General features: G+C 32.9%; 3 protein-coding genes across 6 annotated transcripts; 2 read left to right on the top strand and 1 right to left on the bottom strand.

The window, feature by feature from the left end:
• The first annotated feature begins 415 nt into the window (after positions 1-415).
• Positions 416-6540, top strand: LOC125223919 (calcineurin B subunit-like protein). Its single transcript, XM_048127229.2, has 14 exons — positions 416-931; positions 1219-1399; positions 1564-1623; positions 1788-1951; positions 2033-2096; positions 2392-2460; positions 2818-2913; positions 3545-3589; positions 4276-4346; positions 4733-4799; positions 5015-5065; positions 5484-5594; positions 5690-5737; positions 6222-6540. The coding sequence occupies exons 1-14, from the start codon at positions 504-506 to the stop codon at positions 6393-6395; spliced, it is 1629 nt and encodes a 542-aa protein (XP_047983186.1). The 5' UTR covers positions 416-503; the 3' UTR covers positions 6396-6540.
• Positions 6541-12155: 5615 nt separating this feature from the next.
• Positions 12156-16408, top strand: AGL20 (AGAMOUS-like 20). 3 transcript variants are annotated; one of them, XM_048127808.2, is made up of 8 exons: positions 12156-12620; positions 12726-12916; positions 15133-15214; positions 15303-15364; positions 15458-15557; positions 15639-15680; positions 15795-15836; positions 16056-16408. In XM_048127808.2, exons 2-8 carry the CDS (start codon positions 12735-12737, stop codon positions 16218-16220), a joined length of 675 nt encoding a protein of 224 aa, XP_047983765.1. In that variant the 5' UTR covers positions 12156-12620; positions 12726-12734; the 3' UTR covers positions 16221-16408. The 3 variants fall into 3 exon arrangements, with proteins under 3 accessions (XP_047983765.1, XP_047983764.1, XP_047983766.1); XM_048127807.2 differs by having other exon boundaries at positions 12159-12538; XM_048127809.2 differs by having other exon boundaries at positions 12163-12538; positions 16065-16408.
• A 4112-nt stretch (positions 16409-20520) lies between these two features.
• On the bottom strand, positions 20521-23766 carry AGL6 (AGAMOUS-like 6). Of its 2 annotated transcripts, none has more exons than XM_048127020.2 (8): positions 23492-23766; positions 22218-22293; positions 22053-22102; positions 21859-21958; positions 21589-21630; positions 21359-21421; positions 20889-21037; positions 20521-20816 (listed from the first exon to the last, which is right to left on the bottom strand). In XM_048127020.2, exons 1-8 carry the CDS (start codon positions 23671-23673, stop codon positions 20741-20743), a joined length of 738 nt encoding a protein of 245 aa, XP_047982977.1. In that variant the 5' UTR covers positions 23674-23766; the 3' UTR covers positions 20521-20740. The 2 variants fall into 2 exon arrangements, with proteins under 2 accessions (XP_047982977.1, XP_047982976.1); XM_048127019.2 differs by having other exon boundaries at positions 22053-22114; positions 23492-23765.
• Between the last annotated feature and the right edge of the window lie 867 nt (positions 23767-24633).

Here is a 24633-nt window from a genome sequence, read left to right as displayed (position 1 = left end):
CGTTTAGTGGGTTTCCTTTTCTCGTGGGTCTGACTTTACTTTGGTAAGTTCGTTTTTGAGATAATACAAATATGAATAGGATTGAAATAATTGAAAATCCAAATAAAAAAATCTAAAATCTATAGCATTAAATACAAATCAAACTAAAATTGAAAAATCCAAACTGAATGTAGTATTTTGACTGTCCAATTATTCAGATTATAATATGTATTCATGATGTGCAGTGATTTATGAAATTTATAATAATTTAGTTACCTTAAAAACTGATTTTATTCAATATTGGCGAACGCGGTCCATGCCAAATTTAAGGCCTAAAGTGGGAGGGCATTAACGTACTTTCGAATCCATCACGTGCGACTCACGTGGAGAAAACCATAGAATATACATATTCCATGATGGCTGTCTGTTTCTCTCTCTTCCCTCCTTTCTCATCATTGTTTAATTTCCCAAATTTCACAGAATCAATCTCTGGATTGGATCCTCTCCCTCTCTCTCTCTCATCAATGGCGGTAGAGGACCATTCTCTCTCCGCTCCCCTCCTCTCCTCGGAGCAGCCGCCGCCGCACCACATCGTCACCGTCCACGATCAGCCCCAACCCCCAATTCAATCGGGAGACGACAATCGCCACAATCCGTACGCCTTCGTCGGGGCGCACGATGGATTCGAGGTGCCCGCGCCCATCACCATCGATCCGTACCGCAACCACACGGCGAACATCGAGGGGTTATACGAGTGGCTGAAGATCCTCCTCTGCTTGCCCATCGCGGCGGTTCGCCTCGTGCTATTCGGCCTGTGTTTGATGGTCGGCTACTTGACGACGCGTCTCGCGCTGTATGGGTGGAAGGACAGGCAGAATCCCATGCCTAGGTGGCGCTGCCGGCTCATGCGGCTCACCCGCTTTTGTGGCCGGGCTATCCTTTTCTCCTTTGGGTAAAACCTCTTTAACTTTATTACCTTCTTTCTAATGATTAGTTCGGTTAGCGAAAAATCAGACTGATTGCTTTTCAGCTACCTCTTAATTTGTCCTATTTTAGAATTCCATGTTTAAAGCTTCCTTTTTGTGATTGTCATCAATGCAAATTCCATGTCCTACTTTTTAAGTTTTCAGTTTGATAATTGGGATTAGTACGAGTGAAGTTTCCCTCTTTCTTGGAATATTTAAATGATTTGAGTTTTTGTTGATTCAGAAACTGACTGTTGTTTCTTTTGTTCTGCAGATACCATTGGATAAAAAGAAAAGGAAAGCCTGCTCCAAGGGAAATTGCTCCTATTGTTGTGTCTAATCATGTATCATACATTGATCCAATTTTCTTTTTCTATGAATTATTTCCCACCATAGTGTCCGCAGATTCACATGATTCCATGCCTTTTGTTGGGACCATCATTAGAGCAATGCAGGTATAATTGGATAAATCTGTTACTATATCTTAACAATTTATTATTTCAGTATGATTTGGTTGCTTTTTATTTTGGTGTTCAGTTAGGAAAGCACACATGTTCCTACAATGCATTTTGTTTAGTTCTCATATATTATCTGATCATGATGCCGTTTCTTGCATTAGGTTATTTATGTTGATAGATTTTCAAAGTCATCCAGGAAGCATGCTGTAAATGAAATAAAGGTAGGAAAATCTGGTATGCTCTGTCATTTTTTCTGTCTTGAACTGAAACAAACATATGAGTATTTCTGGTATAATTGTCTATTGATTAAAAATGCAATTATTTTCAATTTATCTATATATAAGCTATTTGATACAGAAATGTTCTTTTAAGGATCTGAAAACAGAGAAAAGCTTCTTGCAACCAGTTTCCTCGTGTGCTTTTATTTCCTGAGGGAACAACAAGCAATGGAAAAGTTCTTTTATCGTTTCAAATCGGTGCATTCATTCCTGGTTATCCTGTTCAGCCAGTTGTTGTTCGTTACCCCTATGTTCACTTTGACCAGTCCTGGTAATACCTTATTTGATTTTTCCATTGGATATGCGTCCCCATTTCTTTTTCACTCACTCATAGTTGGGCCATCTTTTTCAGGGGAAATATCACACTTACAGCGTTAATGTTCAGAATGTTTACGCAGTTCCACAATTTCATGGAGGTAAGTTGTAGTATGTGATTTCATTCAGTATGCATTGATTGGTAAGATTGAACTACTAAACTTGACTACATGTATATATCCTATCATGGTCGAGCTGCTGTCACATTTATCATTAATAGGAAACTCAAATTATCATGTGAAATATAAAGGGAGTGTATATGGCATTTTGTTCATGTAACATTTTTTTCGTAATATAAGGAGCTTCCCTATCAACTGTGGAGTGATTTATACAGCATGTTTAAAGTTACTACAACATACTGATACTGTCATACCATTCTCTTGTCACTATTCACAGGTGGAATATCTTCCGCTTGCTTATCCTAATGAGTGTCGGAAGGAAAATGCAGTTCATTTTGCTCAGAGGGTGAGCTACGTCTTAATTTTTCTATATGGATATGCTACTTCTCATTTATGTTAAGAAGAAGTAACATTGAATCCTTTCTATTGCTCTAATTTCAATCATAACACACTCCAATGGCCTGCAATAAACTATCAATTTTGTTTTTCCAATCCTCTGAAACTTTGTGGATGTTTAATGTATGTCTATATACTAGAACACTCAGCATGACCCCCAATGTGCTTTTGACACAACAAAGGGTAGAAGTAGTAGTATTTAGTATGTAGCTAATTGATTACAATTATTTTAGATTTTAGGCAAATTTATTTGTAGCTCCTTTATCTTTACTTTTTCTTATTCTTAAGTTTGCTTGACCTAATGCAGACTGGTCGTGCCATTGCAAGTGCCCTCAATGTGGTACAGACAGCTTACTCATATGGAGACTTTATGCTTTTTGCCAAGGCAGCTGAATTAAAGCAGGTTGCATATTATTTTCAGTCGCCACTAAAATAGTTACAATCGTTTTTGTCTATGGCTTTTTCTATCACTATATTTTCCTTCATTTCTTCCTTATTATCATCTTATTTGTTAGATATGACTGAAGAAACAGTGTTAACCTGCTCATTGATCTAGTATATAAAACAAAGAACTTGTACCCATACCATATATAAAAGTTAGAAGCTCTTTGCTGGATCTTTTAATGTTCCTAAACTATGTTTGCCTTCAATTTAAAAGAGAATATGTTAGAACTTCAATAAGATTGTGTCACGTGTGCCCTTTGTTTCTTTGAATTCAGGATTGCTTGTAGAACTTGTGGTGCCTTAAATAATAAACATGTTTTAAGGGAAGTTGACCTGTAGCAATAATATGTTGTTCTGTGGTTTTGTTATATCTGGTTCAGGAGTCCAGGTTTCTGAATTTGTGTTTTGACCATTGATTTTTGGGCATTTGTGTTAATCAAATTTATTCTTCTGCCTTTACATGTATCATGTGTATTTATTATTCAATACATTTGTTCTTTTTGTTCTCCATCTAGTCTAATCATGATTGATCAAATGGAATGTATCCCCATATGGATGTTTGCTCACTTTATTCTATTTTCTTTTATCAGGAAAACCCGTCTCTGTACATGGTAGAACTGGGCTGGGTACAATCGGTAGGTTAAATTCTCTTTTACTAAAGTTTTAAAGAAATTTGAATATCCTTTGATGTCTCTTTTTGCTTGCTATAATTGTTTGACATATTGGGTCCACTCTCAGTGTCATCCCATTTAACAAAACACTTCTCACAATTAGTCAAATAGGTAATGATATATAGAGCTTGTTTGATTACTTAGAATCAAAGTTTTCATCATTGAATTTCTCTTGCTGTAATGCTGTTGTGTTTAAAGAAGGAATCTGGCATTTCACAATAATGGAGGCAATGTACGATTCCAATTATGCGTTTGATGAATGACTACTACATATTCATTTCAATGATTTTTCATAGAAGTTGGTTGCAGCATTTCCAAAACAGATGGAAACATTATCCTAAGTAATTAGAAAAGAACAAGAACTGAAAGAGGAATATAATTTATATGCCATTTTAGTAGATTGTTTTGAACTTTGATCAGCAAAGAATTGTCTCCAAATTGCAGAAGTCTCGTGACAATGTGTACTTGCTGTAGTGGTGGTTCTACACATGACCTTTTGTTTTGCTAAATGGCTTTGGTAAAGCTTAGTAACCATAAAACAGATATATCTGAGTTACAAAGTGAATTCTATTTACCTCAATATCTGGATCATGCAGAAATTTTGTTAAGTAAATGCAATTCTTTTGATTTATCGCATCACTTAACTGCAGTCATTGCGTCTGAGTGCTCTGGAAGCAGTTGAGTTTTTGGAGATATTTCTGTCAATGAATCCAGATCCAAGGTATTTTGAAATTTTGTTCTGTTGCATTAAATATACAATGTTAGAATTGCTTCAGTAAGACAAGTGATTTCTGGGTATACCCTCTAACAAACCTTGTAATGCACTAATCATGACTAAGAAACGATAAATCATTTTATTATTGTACCTAGCTTTCAAATCTGGCATTTGATATTGGGCTTAGTAACTAAGTCTTATCTATGCTGTACTTAAAATTCAAAACATAGGTCACTGTCTGGATAACCATTGATTTTTTCTGTACTCACTTACTAAAGAAGAGGGAATGATTTCTCATAAAGCTCAACCATTTGCATGTTCTAGTAAAATTAAGATGACCATGCAACATTTTAAAACTTGCTTCAGTTCTAATACAATTTCATTTATCTCAGTGGGCTTGTTGAATTCCATTATTTTCTCAGAGCTCTGAGACTGAAACCTTGTGGCCTTTCTGAGAAGGTTAGTTCTAATTGTTTCTGTGTTTCAATCTCCTTAATGAACTGTTTACCTCTTTCAATGGTGACTTGGTGTCTCTGAATGCATCCAAAATGATTATGACGGATGTCACAATTGTGTATGCAATTGCAATTACAGCTTGGGTGATACCTCCCGGAATTTCAGTTTTACCCAGATTCTCATGGATTTTACTGAACATTTTTCTTCTTATTCCGCAGATGTTTGAATTTATTGATGTGCAGAAGATGGGTAAAATATCATTTAAGCAGGTAAGTTTGTTATTCTGTATTAATATAATTCTATATAGATATTTGCAACACAACCAATACTAGAGGTTTTATCCAACCACATGTATCTCAAGACCTACTGGGGATTCATTCTGGATTCTAATATCATATGGTTAAATAATTCAAATATACTCATTTTGTAAAATCTTGTAGTATTATATTTTCAATCTCCTGATTTTCTTTTCCTTCCACTCTTATCTTTTGTGAGCCAATGCCTCCTTACTGACTCGGGCTTTCTAGTTGTACTGCTCAACAAGATGAAGTTAGGCCTTTTAACATTAGAAAGAAATAAGCATAATTCTGCTCTGTAGAATCTCAACCAGATGTGTGCTTTAGGGATGTTAATATGATATATCATGTTCAAGATGTTCCTCACAGTTGAAATGTTACGTCATTTCAGTTCTTGCTTGGTTCAGCCCACATTTTGAAGCAGCCTCTATTTCGACGCACATGTGATGCAGCATTTGGTGAATGCGATATTAATGGGAAAGGTCACATTTCGAAGCAAGAGGTTTATAACTATATCTGGCTCTTGATGCTGATTCTGAATATTGGCCGTGACTGTTAGTCTAAGATTCACCCCGCCCCCCCTTTTTTCTTTGACAGTTACAAGATGCAGTTTCGCTATCAATTCCAAGTTTAAATTCTGACGAGGTTAGTTCGCTAGTATCAACAAAATCTTCCACTTAATTTCTTACCTTATCTCCTAATCTGCCACTTAATTAACTCATCTTATCTGAGAGTTGAGAGTATTTTTAATATGGACAATATGCTGCTTAACTAGACACATTTCTTATAGTTTGTGGCATATGTTGATGCTCGATTATAATTTGCTCTCGTGGATTAAATAATTAGCTTGTACGAATTCATGTACACATGTACTGATGTACATATGATAAATTTTACATTAGATTTTAAAATTTATGTATGTGTACGTAGTATGTTTTCTGACTCGTGCAGTCTGTATAGCTGGATACCTGAAATGTTGTCATTAATGATCGTAGATGCTAATATCTGCTTCGAACACTTAGTTTCGTTTCGCTGTAATCTGTTAGGACCAAAGAATGCAGATGTATATCACATGTTTTACTTGCTTATTATCTTATTTTCTCAGACTTGTTTCTTGTGGTGTATACAGATTCACGGGCTCTTTAGTTTGTTTGATGTGGATAATGACAGTATGATCAGCTGCGACGATTTCATCTCCTGCTTGAGACGGCACCCTTTGCTCATAGCACTTTTTGCACCCATATTGTTCCACAGAGGTTTGTCCTTATTAGATGATCGAAATTTAGTAGAGGAAATCTTGTAACGATTCACCCCGACAGTAATGCTATTGTTTTATTAGATGTTACGATCTACATAGAAGGTTACTCCTCTTATAGTGCATTTTCCTAAAATTTTGTAACATTTACTTGTGAAAGCTATTTTGTTAGTATTTATTAGTGGGGGCATCATTGAGAGTGTTTGTATGTGAATTTGAATTTTGACATGTGCGCTATGGAATTTTAAGTTTATTTTGGTAAATTTGTAGAAAAAGATGGTAGTACAATTTAGGCCTTGGATCATTCATTGCAACGAAATGCCATCAATTATGTTTTGTCCAAAATGGACCTACTACCTATTTATATACCAAACCTATTTAATTTTATAGTACTATTATTGGCTGGGCCTATCGTCGTTTTTTGGGGTCAATATCAACAATGCTGTTTATTCAACGGAAAATTAATCCCGAATTATAGAGATGTGGCACAATTATACCCGGATGAACAAAGTTGACGCAAATTACATTAAATTTTACCAAGTGCTAAAATATCTTTTAGCTGACTCAATAATGTTAAAGGGATTATCGAGTTATGTTTTTCAAAAAATTTAAATGAGGATTGGTTCAATTATTATGAATCTATACTGTAGTATATGACTTAAATAACTGATTGTACTAAACGATGGGACTAAGTACAAGCGAAGCATTATCATTTCATAGTAAAAAAGTTACTTTTGTCATCAATTCTAATTTCATAAATAATACAATTAAGTGACTTGTGAATTCAGTATAAATTATTTGTAGATACAAAGCAACAATTGTTATATTTTTACATAACACTATTATTTGAACCTTATCATTTACATATTCTACTGTATTATCATAATTATAATCCCACTGAAATTGATTCCACTTAATTTTATCCAATGTGAAACTCATGATTATATTTATGACAAAAAAAAAATTCTTAGTGCACAATCCAATTTAAAAAAGAAAAAGAAAAAGAAAAAATGGATTGGGCAGATTTCACTTATTGGAATCACACACACTCACAACGTCCACGTAAGTATGCAATAATTGCGGCACTTCTAAACAAGGAAATATAACTAGGTAAGTTTGGTATGTACAAATCAAGGTTTCTACATTTGTTAATTCATCTTCATAAACTTTACCAAAACGGTATGAAAATGATCTCCAATCAAAATCTCCACGTAGAAAATTCACAAAATGTTGAATAATGATAGGTCAAGAGACGATCCTAAAGATCAAATTAATATCGAAATATTAAATTCTAGGAGTATTCAAGAAAATATAATAATTTGTTTAAGTGATTTGCTAGATCGACAAAATCCCAGATCTTGTGATGTAGCACAACAAACCCCATATTTAATAAGCATACAAAAAAACTTTTCAATATATTTGTACAGAATAGAGAAAAGAATTTAAATTGTTTATACGATAAAATTACAAGAAGTGTCAGAAAATTAACTAATATATCATGTTGTTAGTTTTTATATTTTGATATTTTGCTTGCACTCCTCTATCTACCAAATTGCCTAAGTTTTTTTTTTTTTTTTTTTTTTTTTTTTTTTTTTTTTTTCTCTGTCCACCAGATTACTCTCATTTCTATTTATAAAACTTACTTATTTACTAGTAGTACTTTTTTTTTTATTTGATCCATATTTACTCCTTTTCCTCAGCTAATAGTTTACCATTGAAATTTATGACATTCACAAATGAAGCTATTATTTTTATAAAAATGTTGTACTCCACATATGATGTTGCAGTTATCTATAGTTGATGTTATTTTTATTAGTATTATTAATGATTTAAACTGCAATTTCCGACAAACCTAGATTTGGAAAGTAAATAAGAGACGCATTTGCCACACCCTAAGAAGAGTGGTCCCCTCCCACGTAGAATGGCATACATTTTCTTAATATTTGTACCCAAAATTCTTAAAAATACCAAAAAGAGTTCGAAGAAACCTATAAACATCACACCCAACCCACTTGCCGACATGTGTCGGCACCACAACTTTTGGGTTTAGGGCATTTTAATATCACCTACTTTGATTATTATAACACTTTCTCAGAGTTTGAACTTAATTCTAGACTAGTTTTGAAGAATTGATTGAATGTGCATTAGTGGAATAATTAAGAGACTAAAAACAAGTTATTTGAATTTCATTTTTATATATTAGCTTTATAAAGAGCTTTATAAAGAGTTGTAAATAAAACGAATTAATAAATTGTGAGGTCTATTTTTCAATAATAGTAGTAAATATGGATTGGGACTTTTAAGTTAAATGAACTAAAATAACAAATTAAAACTTTTTATTTGAGATGAGAGAATAGTACCTTTTTTGGGGATTCCCATGTAAAATATTGTAATTACAATACTTATTGCAAATATCTCCACGAGAATCAACTCATCCACTTGTTCATGTCTTTGCCTCCACATTTCTTTCTCTCACCGGGACCATTCCCATTTTGTGAACCCTAAATCAAAAGTTCAATCTTTTTAGGTGGTGAGAAATATTATTTCCCATTAGTTAAGGTCTCTAAATCAAAATTATAAAGGTTTTAGTGGGATACAGATATCGATTAGTGTTTGATTTTGACTATTAATTAATCATATCGTCCGCGATTGGTGTGAAATGACACGCATAACGCTGTCGATATATGCATATTTTAATGTAAAAGGGTGACCACCATCATGTGCGATCATCATAGCTATCTGCATACATCTCACAGTTGTAGTGTTAAAATCGGGTATGACTTAGCATTATTAGTATGCATAAGGTACACATGAAGCATGGAATCCATCCTATCTTTAGTTTGCTACGATTATAGATGGAATATCAAATAAAATGTATTAAAAGGTAATCATTGATCTTAATTTATTTTAAAGTTAGATGACATTCTAGATTATTCATGTACTAATTATATATGGGATCTTTATTTACTATAAGTGGGAATAAATTACAAAGTCCACTTTTAGGAGGATGGATATATAGACACATCAAGTTAATTTATTTTATTTTATCACTATAGTGTATGTCAAATCATAGGGAGAAACTATTAAAGGGCTTAGGCGAGCTTTAGTTGGACTTAAATAGAAAATGGAATGTCTAATATTAGAAAGTGGGAACATAAAGAGGTAACAACAAAGTTAAGTTGCTTCTTTCATTTATCTTTAAAATAAAACGAGTGCCAATGGGAGCATTAGCATAAAAGGGGTAACAAAAAAAAAGTTAAGTTGTTTCTTATACTCCATTTATCTTCAAAATAAAACGAGTGCGATCATATCCGTTTGGTTTCTACCGTTACATGATGCAAAAGTAATTGTTTTTTTTTTGAATGTTGACTATTTACCTCATTTTTGTAATATGAAATTTTTTCCGAAAAAAATAAAGATTATAACCATCTAGCTAAACAAAACCTTGGACTTTGCGCAAATAGAGTTATATATATAGGTCCGTCATCTAATGGCGAATATTAATTAACAGAGTACGATATACAACTATAGATATTAATTGGACGTAGACTTGCCAACATTTTTGGTTAATTAGTTCGATATTTTTTTGTAGTGTAGTGATAGTATATATATACCATTGGTAACTTTATATTATGATGGAGTATTATATGCTAACGGTATCATTAATTTTTCATCTAATTATATTCTATTGTCAATATTAATTAACATAAATATTTGGATAATACCCAAATAGATAGCATAAATTATTTATTATGTTGAACAAATTAGAGTGATAAGGAATTACTAATAAAATAGTTTAATTTACTTTAAACAAATATTTGATTTATATGATTCCAACCGTATGAATGATTCGACCCACACTCTAATGATTCAATTGGACCCCAAAGTTAACTAGTATTATATATAGACTGTCTGATTTTATTGCTTAATAATACGAAATGCATTAATTTTATTTAAGGGTAACTCTAAGGTTTAGGTTGTTTTACAAACCTAACAAAAAAGTCTTCTTAAAATGTAAACACATGTTACATGTAATTTAAGAAAAATGTTGCCTAATTGATAGATGTGGTTTGAGTAAATAAAAAATATTATCAAGAATCCCTCTATATTTGACGAAATATGAATCTATGATAGGACTAGCTAGGCCATCGTCTAAATGGAAATTTACCATATTGTGGAATACGTACTTGTTTGAAAGATATACGAAACATACGTGGGGAACTCGCATATTGACTTATTGTCCAAGATACCATTACCATTTTGAAAGTAATTTTGTCGATTTATCAAACGAATATCACATTCCTTTTTATGGGTCATTCACTTAAAACTTATATTCTTGATTCATTGTTAACGGGGTATAGAAACACTTGAAGACGCAATACAATCTATAATATAAAAGAATTAGAAATTTATAAGAATCAAGCCAAGTTGAGGATGATCTCTTCTTGCAAATTGAGGTACAACTTGGTAATGCTCTCGATTTGCGTGTCATCTCAAAAGATGAAACAATTTTTTATCTATGGTGTAGGAGAACCACAGACAGATGAGCTCTGATGAACTGAAGGAGGCATGAAATGAGTTATGCGGTATGTAAAATAGCTTTCGACAATAGAAAACGATGCAAAGCTTTGTTGTATAATGAGTTATGTGGTATGTAAAATAGCTTTCGACAATAGAAAACGATGCAAAGCTTTGTTGTATAATGAGTTATGTGGTATGTAAAATTAATGGAATGACTACCTTAGTTATAGGCGTAGCCCATTGTAGAAAGAGACTATATGAATCAATGTTGCATGATACATATTCAAATGTTTCAGTTTGAATGGGCAGCTCCTTCGTATCACCTCATCATGGCTGTTGTAACAACCGTAGTTATAGACATGTGTTGACCAGGAGACGCACCTGGAAGACCTTATGTGCATACATGAGTCCAATGCATAAATTCACATGTGTCTAAATTGGTTTGTTACTGTCACAATGGGCACGATGCCCGACACCCGGCAAGACGTGTGGGTCAATCATTATATCCAACTAACTTTGGCTAAATTGGTATTTCCACAAATCTAAAATTAGTCTAAAATATCATAAACTTTATGTTTTGTTTATTATTTCTCACGGCGGGTCAATCACCACATCTGACCAACATACATGACCTTTTTAATTCTATTTAGTACTAATAAATCAACTTGACTTCTCATCCTACTTGCCACGAACTTAAAAACTTATCTAGAATATCATGAATGTTTCATGGTTGCCCACGAAGAATAAGTTTTTACCAAAAATATCTTATTAGGTCAGGTTGGAAAGTAAAAGTACTCCAATGTAAAGTTTGTGATACTTTAAAATAATTTTAAAATTCATAAGTGCCATAATTTGGCCAAATTCATATATCAACATCCCTGTTTTATAAGTCAAACTATACAAATAGAAATGGAAACGCTCTAAAGAAAAGTGTAGATGTGGGTTAAGTAAGTTACTATTATAGTAAAAGACACGTCCAAGAAATACATAGTACTAATATTAGTGGATAGTATTTGAAAATAATTTAGTGACAAATTAAGAAAGATTAGGCTAGAATAGAAAGGGCCCATTTTGTAGTGAGAGGGTCTCACACTGTCAGTTAATTCCATAATAAAAGTTTTTTGCGTTTTCGGCCTGTGATTGGCTGCTTTGTCTATCCTCACACACTACACATGTTGACGTTTTTCTTATTGTGTACGGACGCCTCCAATTTCCTCACCAAATAGAGAGATGACTCATTTTGCAATCTCTCTCTATTCTCTCTCTTCATTATTGGCTGTGTTTACTTTTGGTGTGGGGTATCCCCAAACTAGCAAGGATGAGGTTTTTGGTGATAAATTAGGATTCCCAGTTTCCTTTTCTTGCCTTGGTTTGAAGTGGAAAAAAAGAAGGGACTATTTTCTTTACCGTGTGAAACTATTTTTTGCCATTTTAATTTCCCCAATTTTGATGGATACATTTCCCATTCCCATAAAAGGGTTACTGTGAATATTACTCCTAGTACTACTACTACTATCCTCTCTGTAAAACCATTATTATTATTTTTCTCTCTCTCTCTCTCTCTCTCTCTCTCTCTCTCTCTCTCTCTCATAAACATAAACACACCATATTTGTTTCTTCCCTTTTTTAGAACCTCAAACCAAAAGTCTCTCTGGGTGTTTGCCATATTTGTAAGCATCCCTTCTTGTTTCCTCAAAAAACCCACTTATTTTTGGAAATTCTTTGCAAGACCTTTCTTTTTTGCAGAAGAGAGTAATCCAAATACTTTCTACATATTCACTCTCACACAGCAACATTCCTCTCAAAGATTTGATTTTTTTCCACTTGCTCTTCATAAAAATTTATTTCTTTGACAAGGGCTTGAAGATGGTGAGAGGGAAGACTCAGATGCGGCGTATTGAGAACGCCACAAGCAGGCAAGTGACCTTCTCCAAGAGGAGAAATGGGCTGCTCAAGAAGGCCTTTGAGCTCTCAGTTCTCTGCGATGCTGAGGTGGCCCTCATCATCTTCTCCCCTAGGGGCAAGCTCCATGAATTTGCAAGCTCAAGGTAATTCTTGATTTCACACGTGTGGGGGTGGTGGGTTTTGTGGGATCATGGATTCTTCTTGAGCAAGTTTAGGTTTTTACCTAGGCTTGCCCAGATCTTTCCATTTCTGGGAGGAATTGAAGGAGGGGTGATTTTGTCCGTACAGTCTGTTTCATGGCCAAAAAAAAATTCTCTTTCATTAATTGCTACTGATTTGATTGCCCTTTAAGAGCTGAATCCGTTCTTCAATTCTTTTGTTTATTGTGCATCAAATCTAGTGATTTATTCATTCTGTGGTTTTGCCTCTTGAATTTGAAGCGAATTGGGGTTTCAAAGATTGGATTTTTATCATAGTATGTGTGAGTTTCTATGTGTATACATGTATCTATCATTTCATTTAATGCTGCTTGTTTTTGGTTGAGGAAGAAATGAACTATGTTATCATATGTACGGAAAATTTTGGGAAAATTATGTGAAATTTTCAATTAAAATTTGGGGTTAATTTGTGTTACCACTATATGTAAACGGATTCAATGATTACAATCATAACATTCTTCTTTTTTCCTCTACGGAAAAGGTGTTTGATTTTTCGGTTGATTTCTGTTGGATAATTTCCTTAGCTTTTCATCAAATTATAGTAGTACTACATCATTTCTTGATTCAAAACAAACTAATACTAGTATCTTGTTTTTAGTTTCTTGATCGCATCAAATTTATTTAAAAGAAGTCGACTTTTTAGTTTTCTTGAATAAATACAAAGCCAAGTGTTATCATCTCATACAATTCTGAGCTTTAAATCTAGAGTAGCTAGCTAGAGACTAGAGTAGAGGGCTATATAATGAGATGCAAATCTTGATATAAAAATGTGATACATCTGCAAGTAAAGCTTAGAGATTGATTCCCACTAAGCATCATAGAAAAATGTGATGATGGCAAAGATAGAAAAGATAATAGAGTAGTACTAGCTAAATTGGTGTTTAGTGGAGCAGGAGTGATGGAGAGTGGTTATATGTACATTTAGTTTTTTGAAGGATAAATATGGAAAAGGCCAGTTGTCAAGATTGTAGTACACTCATATTGTTGCAAGAGCATCTATCTTGTCTTTGATGAAGAGGCCATGGTCTTGATATGTTCCCTTTACATCACACTCATGGAATCCTTTATTGTGCACCAAATGCTTGTACGGATTTCCATATACAATGTTGCAGATACCAATAACACTTGACACACATTTCTTTATTTAGCTATGCCACATCTCTTACCTCCTTTTTTAGTACTTAAATCACATAATGTGCTTAAAGATTCTCTCTTTACTAGCTCAGAGACATGCATATATACATATATGTGTGTATGTAATTGTGTTTGTGTAGTTTTATGCAGTCAGTCACACTCAAGTATCATCACATGCGTGTGTTGTGTGTGTATGCTTACAAGATTTACAATTGATATGATAAGATTAATTTTTGTAATGTTCAAAAAGAAGAAGAGAAAACCCTCTTTGGAGGTGAGTGAAATTGTTGAAATTGGTGATGAAAGGACATCAATTTATAAGAAATAGAGTCGAGAGTAAAAAAATGATTCCCTATTCACCTTGGTCATTGTTATGTCAATTAAAATAAGAGTAATGGCACTTGAAGAAAATTGTTACCACAATCAATGCAGCCTTGCATTCTACTAGAAACTACTTAAGTGTATTGGTGAGTACTTGATTTTTAGGGGATAATTTATTGGCTATGAAATTAGATGTATATGATATTCAAATATAAGTTTGCCATTGCTATATGTATCAATTTTCATATCACTATATTTAGTGGTGTCATACTTAAAGATTCTGACTAATGCTTAACAGAAGTAAATGCATGGGACCTCATTTCAAATGTGACTGTTTTTCACTAATATCTAGCCTTAACAAACTTGAAGATTTTGACATTGAAAATGCTTATGATTGATGATTTGTCATTGACTTGAATATAGTAGTTATCCAAAAGTTAGATATTGCTCTAGTTAATCTTCAAAATATCATGTAACTAAAAATCGAAGCATTTTGTTGCACTCATGTTATGTATGCACAATATCAATTTATATTTATTGAAAATTGATTAATTTTTTTCCAACACCACTTTATTAGAAATAACTTAGTTAAGTCAATTGCTAGCAGGGAATATCTCTAATCTCAAATTTTATGCTACCTATATGAATCAACCTGATTTATTTGATTTGATGTGTAAACTTGTTAGCATGCACGAGACGATCGAGCGTTACCAGAAGTATACTAAAGATAGCCAAGCCAACAATCCACCTTCGGAGCATAATATGCAGGTTTTTCATCAAATGTTTCTTGATTGTCAAAAATATTGCAAATTTCATTAGCCTTGTATTTATTGACAAGTTTCTCATCAAACTGCAGCAATTGAAGCACGAAGCTGCAAGCATGATCAAAAAAATCGAGCAGCTGGAATCATCAAAGCGGTTTGAGTTTCTTGATTCCAATATATATATATGTGTGTTGTCTACAAATTCTTAGAATAAATTTTGATTTATAGTTCACTTTTCCCTATCCAGGAGGCTACTTGGTGAAGGGTTAGGGCCGTGCACCATCGAGGAGCTGCAGCAGCTCGAGCAGCAGCTTGAGCGCAGTGTCACCACCATTCGTGCACGAAAGGTACTTATGATTTATACGTATATAGGGTTGCTTGCACAAGACCGGATATCTTATTTTTTTATTTTATTTTTATGTAAATAGATGCAAGTGTACAAGCAGCAGATCGAGCATTTAAAGGAAAAGGTACATCAATTAATCCTTACAAAAAAAATCATTTGATGTGCTTTTGTTAGTAAATTACTTGGTTTGAAAATTAAATAAAGAATTAATATATTTGCATGCATATTTTAAATATAGGAGAAAGCCCTAGCTGCTGAAAATGCAATGCTGTGTGAGAAGGTAATTTCAATTACTACTTTTATTATTATTATTATTATTATTATTATTATTATTATTAGTATTATTATTATTATTATTATTATTATTATTATTATTATTATTATGTGACACCCTCCAAAATCATAAGTATAATATGATCATGGATATAGTCTTATATCAATCAATGCCAATTTTGAGATGTTTTTGGAATTCTAAGACAAAATTGCAACTAATTATAAGGGGTTGCAGTTTGGACTTCAAACACAAGGTGGAGGGGGAGGAGGAGGATCGAACGAGGAGAGAGCAGTGGTGCCATCTGCGGAGATCAGTGAGGTGTCGGATGTGGAGACGGAGTTGTTCATAGGGCTGCCTGAGACGAGGCATAAGCGCCCCTACCAGAAATAGTATGTGAATAAAGTTAATTAAAGCTAGCCAACTTCCTAGCTTTAGTAACTTATGTCTGTTTATATACATATTATTGCTTATTTTATTTTTTATGTTTGCACCTAGAAACTGCAAATAATTCGTGCCTACTGCATCTGTTAAACCACATTTGTTTCGTTTTGGCTGTTGATGGAATGTGGTATTTTTCAGATCATGGTTCTGATGAATTATTTATTAACTAATGACAACTTTTTTATGCATTACTCATTTTATGTATATATAGGGATCGTTCGATTGTCGTGTCTATTTGTAACTAAAGGTCATATCTAATTTTGTCTCTTGTTCGGTTGTTTTTTTCTCACAAGCTCGGCCCATAACAACGTATCTTTTTCAGTTACTACAATGCCAAGTTCAAAGGCAAAGTTAAGTGGGAGAGTGGGGGGCCATGGTTCTCCCAACATTTTTAAATACACATATAAGGAGTAGTATAGTATTGTACTAAGACTATGTTTGCTGCATTACAAAGGCTAAATAATATGGCTTAGTTGATGCCTTATGAAGCCTTGCATGCTCTAGGTCATGAGTTTAAGACCTCATTTTCCAACAGTCCTATTTTTATTGCATTTTACTTAGTATTATATTGTTTTATTACCTCCATTTAGAGTGCTAACGTATATCCAATCTCGTGCTACCACGTGACACGAAAATGCAATATTGGAGTAAACACTAAATTGCAATATATATTTGTAAAGCGTGTAAAGCTGTATATGCATTTATGCAAATTGCATTTTAGTTATAGGCAAATTGCATTTTTATATTGTTGAGTTTTGTATTTTAACATAAATTGTGTAAATGCAAAATAAACTATATAAACGCAATCCGTCTATATATAAAATGCAAATTAAATAGTCTATATCTAAAATGCAAAACTCAACAATAAAAAATGAAATCTGTCGAAATTCATCTATCACTTTTACAAATATATAATGCATTTTAGTGTTTACAATATTGCATGTTTCGTGCTACGTGGCAACACGAGAACGAGATTGGATGTATGTTAGTACTTTAAAATTAGTTAGCATATTAGTATATCTCTAAATATATATTAGTACTTTTCATTTTCTCTCATTACTTTTCTATCTAATGCAAACCCTACAGAAAATGCTACAATTATTTTTGGCTACAACGAAAAATATCTCATAATTTTTAGTTATAGTTTGGGCCCTCCAATTTTAAATTTCCGGCTTCACCTCCAGTCAAAATTACATTGTATCTCATGATTATTCATCCCATCCTTACTCTTATGACTAATTTAGTCCTAGATAATCCTTGTTTTGGCTTGTCTCATATTGTCTCTTATAATAATATTCTCTAACGAATCGAACGGTACCATAAAAAATTATTTTGAGGCGTTGAATCTAAGTGGATCTAGCAGACAAGTAGTATAAGGAATAACTGAAGTTGCACAGTGTATAAACGAGATTGATGACAAATGAAAGATGATGGTAGTTTGTAGTAGCCAGTAGGCATGAGATCATTGGTAGTGATGTGCGTATAGCAAGGCATGACAGTGCTCAATATCTTGAGCACGTCGTTGCAGATGAAATAGCTCGCCCATGCGCATGCATAATTGTAGCATGCCATCGATGTTGTCAATTTTGATTTTCTTATTTGGTAATAATATTAAATTTTTATCTATAATACTCACTTATAATTTTATTCATCTTCCAAGTTTCTCTCTATATTTATTTCTATACATTATTGGATATATTACATATAAAAATTCATTAATGTAGTAATTTGAATTTTAGTAATCACATGCACGAATACAAACAAATAAAATCGAGTAGTTTTAATTAGGTAAGATTGTCAAGTGAGCCGGATCGGCCCATTTCAACTCGAGCCGTGTGAGGCCCATACAATAGCTAGGTCCAGACTCATGATTAAAGTGGGTAAGGTTGGGCTTTTTTTTATATCTGAGCCCAACCTACATTCATTTGGTAATGCTGAATTGTGCATAAAATAATTTGTTTCATATATTTTTAAAATTTCTTATGTATATTTTGAAAAATAGTGACAATCTGAGGATTTTTATATAAGATTTTTATGAGCATTAGTTGGTTAGTTCTTACATGAAATTGTTGGATGGTTTTATAAGCATAGTATAATTATATTAGTTATTAAATAAATATGATTATTCAAGTTCATCGTATTGCAATTATTTGTTAGGAAATTCGTTTGAACAAGAGGAAATTTAAAGAATATAATGGATAGAACTAAATAGAGTAGAAACAATAAAAATTATATTTAGGATACAAATAATTACTAGTATGAGTCTTAATGGGTCAGTCTAAGGTGTGGCTGGGTTGGGCCCAAATTGGGCCTTTATTGAGAAAAAACTCAATTGGTGTCTGTTTTTTTTTTTAAAAAAAAAAGAAAAAGAAAAAGAAAAAGATATATGTAGATATTGAGATAGGTCTGTGTTAAAATGACAACACCTCTTAAAGTAACACCATACTATAATTCCTAGCCAATCATTTGTACACGTGGATGAATAATCAGCTGCCATGTGGCAATCATAAAAAATTCGCAAGGGTAAATTTACGCGGACTGCAACATCCAATACTGTAGACTGCAATATCCAATACTTTAGACTGCAAGGTGACGCGGCCTGCAATATCCAATACGCTAGACTGCAATCTATAGATTGTTGTAGATTGTTGTCTAGCGCTTATACTATTGCAGTCTATCATATATAATATTGCAGTCTAGCGTGATAGTGTCACAGTGTCATTTTAAGAGTGTTATCATTTTAACACACCCCAATTGAGATATCTTCTTAATATGGCAGGATCCATACTAGATCCAAGGCACATGCCAAATTATTTTAAATAGAATTTTTCCATGAAGAATTCTTTGGGTTACCTAGAAGTTATTTTTTTTTTTATAAATAAAATGCTTGAACCGTAATGACGAGCAAAAGTTCGTGATACGGAGCAACATGAATGACTACACAAGAGTAAAGTTTTAGCCTATGATAGTACTAGACTATAGTTTTAGCCTCTGATAGTATCTAAATTCTATTTAAAACAAATAATAAAACGTTACACAAATTTTATGCTGGTTATCTATCAAATAAGTCCCGTTGAGCCAAATATTTAATCCTTAGCAAAAATTACTCCTACTAGCCTAAGTGGGCCGAGGTTGCCTCAACTTATCATATTGGGCATAAATATAATTTACAACAGGCCCATGAATCTAATGTAGGCCCATAAATTTTACGATTCGGGGGAGTGATCAATTGCTAACTCATCATTTAATTGCTAACTACAGCTAATTTAAGGTCATAGGATTTTAGAAAACGTGTGGTCTACAATTTGCCACGTGTAATTTTCGTTTTTATTAATTAAATCGAAAAAGATAAAAAAAAACTCCAAATTAGGGTTTTGGATGAAAATGTCAATATAGTGTTCCGAAAATATCAACTCAATGCTTTGAGAATGTCAACACAATGTTTTAAGAATGTTAACCCATTGCTTATATTGACATTCTACATGTATTATATTGACAATTTTATTTAGTATGTTGACATTTCTGCTTGTACGAAAAAATTAAAAATTTCGATTTTTTTTTCAAATTTTGACGTTGGAACATATGCATTGTGATATCGTTGGAATCCTTATGAAATTATCTTTAATTTGATATATGTTATATGAATTTTAAAGTTTTGGGATTTCTTTTAAAAGTTAGTTATAACTAAACATGTAGTTAATTGACATTAATACCCCTATTGATATTTTCTGGATTAATCCTATGGTCTTATTGACGTTTTTCGTTGATCGTATTGACATTTAGGGATTAATGATCTAAACCCTTAATTTGAATATCTAATGGCTATTATTTAGTTGTAGTTACCAATTATGTTATGAGTTAGCAATATAACACTCCCCTAGTAAAAGGTCCATCAAATAGGATTTTAAATTCCCAATTCAATTAAACTTAGGTGGCGTTCCGTTGCCATGACTTAGTATCATGAGACTATCCATCTAAGATTAAGTTGTGGAATTATTTTAGTTGGAGAGGGGAGACTATGACTAATTATCATGAGACTATCTATCTAGAATTAAGTTGTAGGGCTTAATCTTATAAACCAAACATGATACATATTTAATCATAAGATTTAGTCTTGACAACCGAACACCCCCTTAGTATAGATATCAGTCCGGACACAATGCAGACGTTGTTTAACAAATCAAAATTGGAGATTTCACTCCGGACTACATGGACAGGAAGCACTGATTACCATAAAAAAGATAATCAATTAGCAATAATTACTCACATAACGAAAAGGTTATTGAAACAAGTACAAACCCGAACTTAATCACATTATATCTCCCAATCTCACTTAGATTCATAAACATCTATCTTTCTCTCGCTATATATATATAATATTAATTGCATGACAAAAACACAAGCACATAAAAGTAATGTAACAACTAAACATTATATGGAAATGGAGATAGGAGTAGTTTGGAAGAAATTCAAAGAGTCCATCCTTGGATGAAATTAGTGTCCACAGCAGCAGATGAACCTTCTCCAACATTGTAGTGATTATACCTGCAATTTTACCAATTTAATTATCTACTCCATATATAATACATAGCTAGTGTGTGTGTAGTATATATATACCCTATCTGTAAAATAGGTTCTGGTTCAACTTCCGGAGGTGTTGCAAGGAGGGGAAAGCCACTGGTTCCAGCTGATGTGGCGGCGGCGGCGCCACCTTCGTTCCATGGCAGCGAAAGGGCTCCCGTACGTTGTTGGTCTTCTGCCTCTACCTGCATTATAGCAAAAATGCCATCTCTATTAAAATTAAGCAATTTAAGCATTATAGTAACAATATTTATTATTATCATTATTTAAAGTTTTAAGAAATAGTACTATCTTATTTTTAATTGTTTGGTTATGCATTTTTGTTTAAATAAAAATAGCTTATTAGTTATTAGTTACTACTAACATAGTTTCACAGTTAGACTAAAACAAAACCTTGTACTATTTCAAATAAAGAGTATATTACATTTAATAGTCTATGATTAGATACACAGTTTAATTTTAAAAGTTCATGAAAATTTTGGGACAAAATAAATAAATAAACCTACCGAGGACATTTCAAGTGACACTCTAATCTTGAGCTGCTTGTTCATGTCTCCTAGTTGCCTTTCCTGCCACCATATATTTAACCATCAAATTTCATCAACAAAATTAATCAATTTGACCTTTTTTTTCATATCGATCTCATAATATTTTAGTCTTTTCCACCCCAGGGCATTAATAATATGTATGAGATTGGTGTAATTAATTAATCTCCAAATGAATTTTAATGATTTACCTTTCTGCCTAACTCCAACATTTCTTCCATCAAAATATGTTTCTGAAATAACACGAGGGGGAAAAAAAAGGTTATCATTTGGAATTTTGTTATAATTTGAAATAACCGATTGAAGCATGTATGCAATGTATAATATCCAGTATATATTTTGCAAAGATTAAGATTAAACTAAAAAAGTCAAGGAATAAACACTTCATAATATATTCCAACGAAACAAGTAAAATATGTTGGGAAAATTAATTTCTTAAGAGTAAATTTGAAAACCAATACCTTCCTTTGCCTGGCTTGGACAAGAGCTCCTTCAAGTTGTTTTTCAAGATTTTGCAACTCCTTGGGGCTCAATGTTCCCAGATTTTCACCGAGCAGATGCCTTTAATATCCAAATATACTAAGATCTCTCCCAACCATTTATATATTATATATAATGTATTAAAACATAATTGAGATTGAATTGTGTGAATGACCTTTGAGTTCTTTGAAGAGATTCATACTTGGCCTTCAATTTTGAAAATTCCTGGTACCAACTCTATTTTGATACCACAAAAAAAACATATATTGTACTCCACTAAATATAACAAAATTATTTGTCACCCAAAATGAAAATATTACTCCATAAGAACTAATTAAACCTGTGTTTCTCCTTCCCCACTATTTTCTTGATGATTTAAAGAGCAACGATGGTAACGTTCAAGGGTCTCGGTCGTGCTGCAAAAATAGATACTCCTATTTTAAACTAATTGAATATACTACAATTTTAGTAGTAGTAATAAGTGAAGGGAGGCTAAACCATGTCATCATTAAATAAAAAGGTGTCACGCAGAAGAAGAAGAAATACTATGGCCTCCCCAATCAAATCCAAAAAGGTAAGATCTTAAGGGGGGAAAAGGGAAATTTCAATAAATAATTATTAAATTAATTCACAGTTAGTGCAAGGTACTACATAATTTCTAGCAGTAAACAGATCAATGAGAGCTAAAGTAATGGAAATTAATTTTATTTCAAATAAAAATCAACTATCCTTAATTAATTTCTCAGCTACCTAAAAATACTAATTATTCACTACTACTACAATATTTTGAAAACGAAATTGTTGACTGAAAGTGTGAGTGTTTGATTACTCAAGAACAAAAAAGTTTTCCCTAGAATATCCCACTGCCAAATAGGCCTACAAAAATTTGGAGAGGCTGCTACTTGTGTAGACTGCAAAAAATCAAGAGAGGGGGGGTAAAAAATGGGGGTAAAAACCAGTGAAAAACAGAGACCAGAAGATCTAAGAATGTGATGATGATTAAAACAGACAAAAGTTGAAGCTTTTTATCCTCACGGTCTGTGCTGTGCAGTTGCATCAAATTTTTTTGGTACCCCACTCAATATTAGTATCAAGCAAGCAAGAATATATGTGTGCATGTACACTCACAAATATATACATAGAGAGAGAGGGTTGAAGTAAAAAAAAAAAAAAAGGAGAGAAAACCCTAGATCTTGCACAGAGGTCCAAGAAGGGTCAACAAACCTAGTCAGTAATTCTTTCTTCTTTCATGACTCTCTTACAAATTATGAAACGTGTCGGCCCCTCTGTCCGAGTCATCAATTCTTAATCCAAATACAAAAGCATCATTCTTGAACCAATACAAATTTGATGGAAAAATTTATTAATTCCAGATTTCCAGTTTAGTATATAGCTGAGCTAAAGACCAAAAAATAAACTAATTGCAACTCAAATTATAGAAAAAGATATCTGTGTATCCTTTCCTAAAGCATGCCTGTAATAATTGTCTGAATTTTGTAAGATTTTTCAGGATAAGAATACAAGAAACAACAAATTCATACAGTATATAAAGATAGGGTTTCATTTGTGAAAATAAAAATTATACATGGATAATTAATTAAATAGTAGTAGTACCTAGTAGTAGCAAACTCATAGAGCTTGCCTCTGCTGGAGAAGATAATGAGGGCAACCTCAGCTTCACAAAGCACAGAAAGCTCATAAGCTTTCTTGAGAAGCCCATTTCTTCTCTTTGAAAATGTCACCTGTCTGTTTATCTTGTTCTCAATTCTCTTCAATTCCACTCTCCCTCTCCCCATTCTCTTCTTTTCTATTCTCTTCTTTTCAAGGTGTGTGTATATATCTATGAGAAAGAGAGGGAGAGAGAAGAGAGGCGTGGTGCAAATGAATAATTTTGTTGGGGGGGCCGCTCATACTGCAATGATCCTTGCCTTTATGAATGCGTACAAAACTAATTAGTTAAAATTCAATGAAAACGGTGGTTTGATCATTTGAATAATTCCCTCCTCTTTGCCTTTATTATTGCTATCTGTCATGTTTAATTTCTTACCATTTTCTGCTTTATTCGGCAACGTCTATGTGCCCTAATGTGGCTCTCCTCTTTGCACAACTCAATTCACTTTTCTCCTCATATCACTTCCAAATTTGGTTAGATGTTTCATCTAGGGTATAAGGAAATGTAAAGTATAAATAGATCAACTTAAATAAATCACTAATTAATGAAACCTTACTAGGTTTGGTCAGAAAGAAGTGATATAAAAATTCAAAAATTCGAATAGCTTTGTGAAGGCCCCTTATTCAGTCGGTTTGGTTATAAGCGAATCTGATTTGACATATGGACCATCGGTCCATTTATACTCCCTCCGTTCCATAGTAATGGAGACGTTTCTTTTCGGCACGAAGATTAAGAAAAAATGTGTTAGGTGAGTTAAGTAAATAGAGAATAAAGTGAAAAATGGAAAAGGTAGAATGATGAAGAGAGAGAAAAAGTAAGAGAGAGTAAAGTATGTGTGGAGAAATGTGTTGACTTTTACTAAAAAGGAAAAATGACTATATTATTATGGAACGTACCAAAATGGCAAAATGACTCTATTACTATGGAATAAATGGAGTATATAATTTTCTCTCTCCTCCTTTAAACAAATTGGTTAATAATTTTTTTTGGTTTAACTAGATCGCATCCGAAACTAATAACCAAAACCAAAAGAATAATATTTACAACTCAATTATCTAATCCATTTTGTTGCTAAATAATTGAC

Source organism: Salvia hispanica, chromosome 1 (genome assembly GCF_029641045.1).
Source record: "Salvia hispanica isolate PSC_SH4W2 chromosome 1, Shi_PSC_v1, whole genome shotgun sequence".
Classification (NCBI taxonomy): domain Eukaryota; kingdom Viridiplantae; phylum Streptophyta; class Magnoliopsida; order Lamiales; family Lamiaceae; genus Salvia; species Salvia hispanica.
This window is presented reverse-complemented; position numbering and strand designations above follow the sequence as displayed.

What these genes read in the sequence shown, in the direction of transcription:
- AGL6 (XM_048127019.2), bottom strand. Translation starts at nt 23,673, where the DNA reads ATGGGGAGAGGGAGAGTGGAATTGAAGAGAATTGAGAACAAGATAAAC. An exon ending in TATGAGTTTGCTACTACTAG is followed by an intron (nt 22,294 to 23,491) that starts GTACTACTACTA and finishes CTATTTTTGCAG; the next exon opens with CACGACCGAGACCCTTGAAC. An exon ending in TCTCTTCAAAGAACTCAAAG is followed by an intron (nt 21,959 to 22,052) that starts GTCATTCACACA and finishes TGGATATTAAAG; the next exon opens with GCATCTGCTCGGTGAAAATC.
- AGL20 (XM_048127808.2), top strand. Translation starts at nt 12,735, where the DNA reads ATGGTGAGAGGGAAGACTCAGATGCGGCGTATTGAGAACGCCACAAGC. An exon ending in CCACCATTCGTGCACGAAAG is followed by an intron (nt 15,558 to 15,638) that starts GTACTTATGATT and finishes TTATGTAAATAG; the next exon opens with ATGCAAGTGTACAAGCAGCA. An exon ending in ATGCAATGCTGTGTGAGAAG is followed by an intron (nt 15,837 to 16,055) that starts GTAATTTCAATT and finishes ACTAATTATAAG; the next exon opens with GGGTTGCAGTTTGGACTTCA.
- LOC125223919 (XM_048127229.2), top strand. Translation starts at nt 504, where the DNA reads ATGGCGGTAGAGGACCATTCTCTCTCCGCTCCCCTCCTCTCCTCGGAG. An exon ending in CCATCATTAGAGCAATGCAG is followed by an intron (nt 1,400 to 1,563) that starts GTATAATTGGAT and finishes TTCTTGCATTAG; the next exon opens with GTTATTTATGTTGATAGATT. An exon ending in GTTCACTTTGACCAGTCCTG is followed by an intron (nt 1,952 to 2,032) that starts GTAATACCTTAT and finishes CATCTTTTTCAG; the next exon opens with GGGAAATATCACACTTACAG.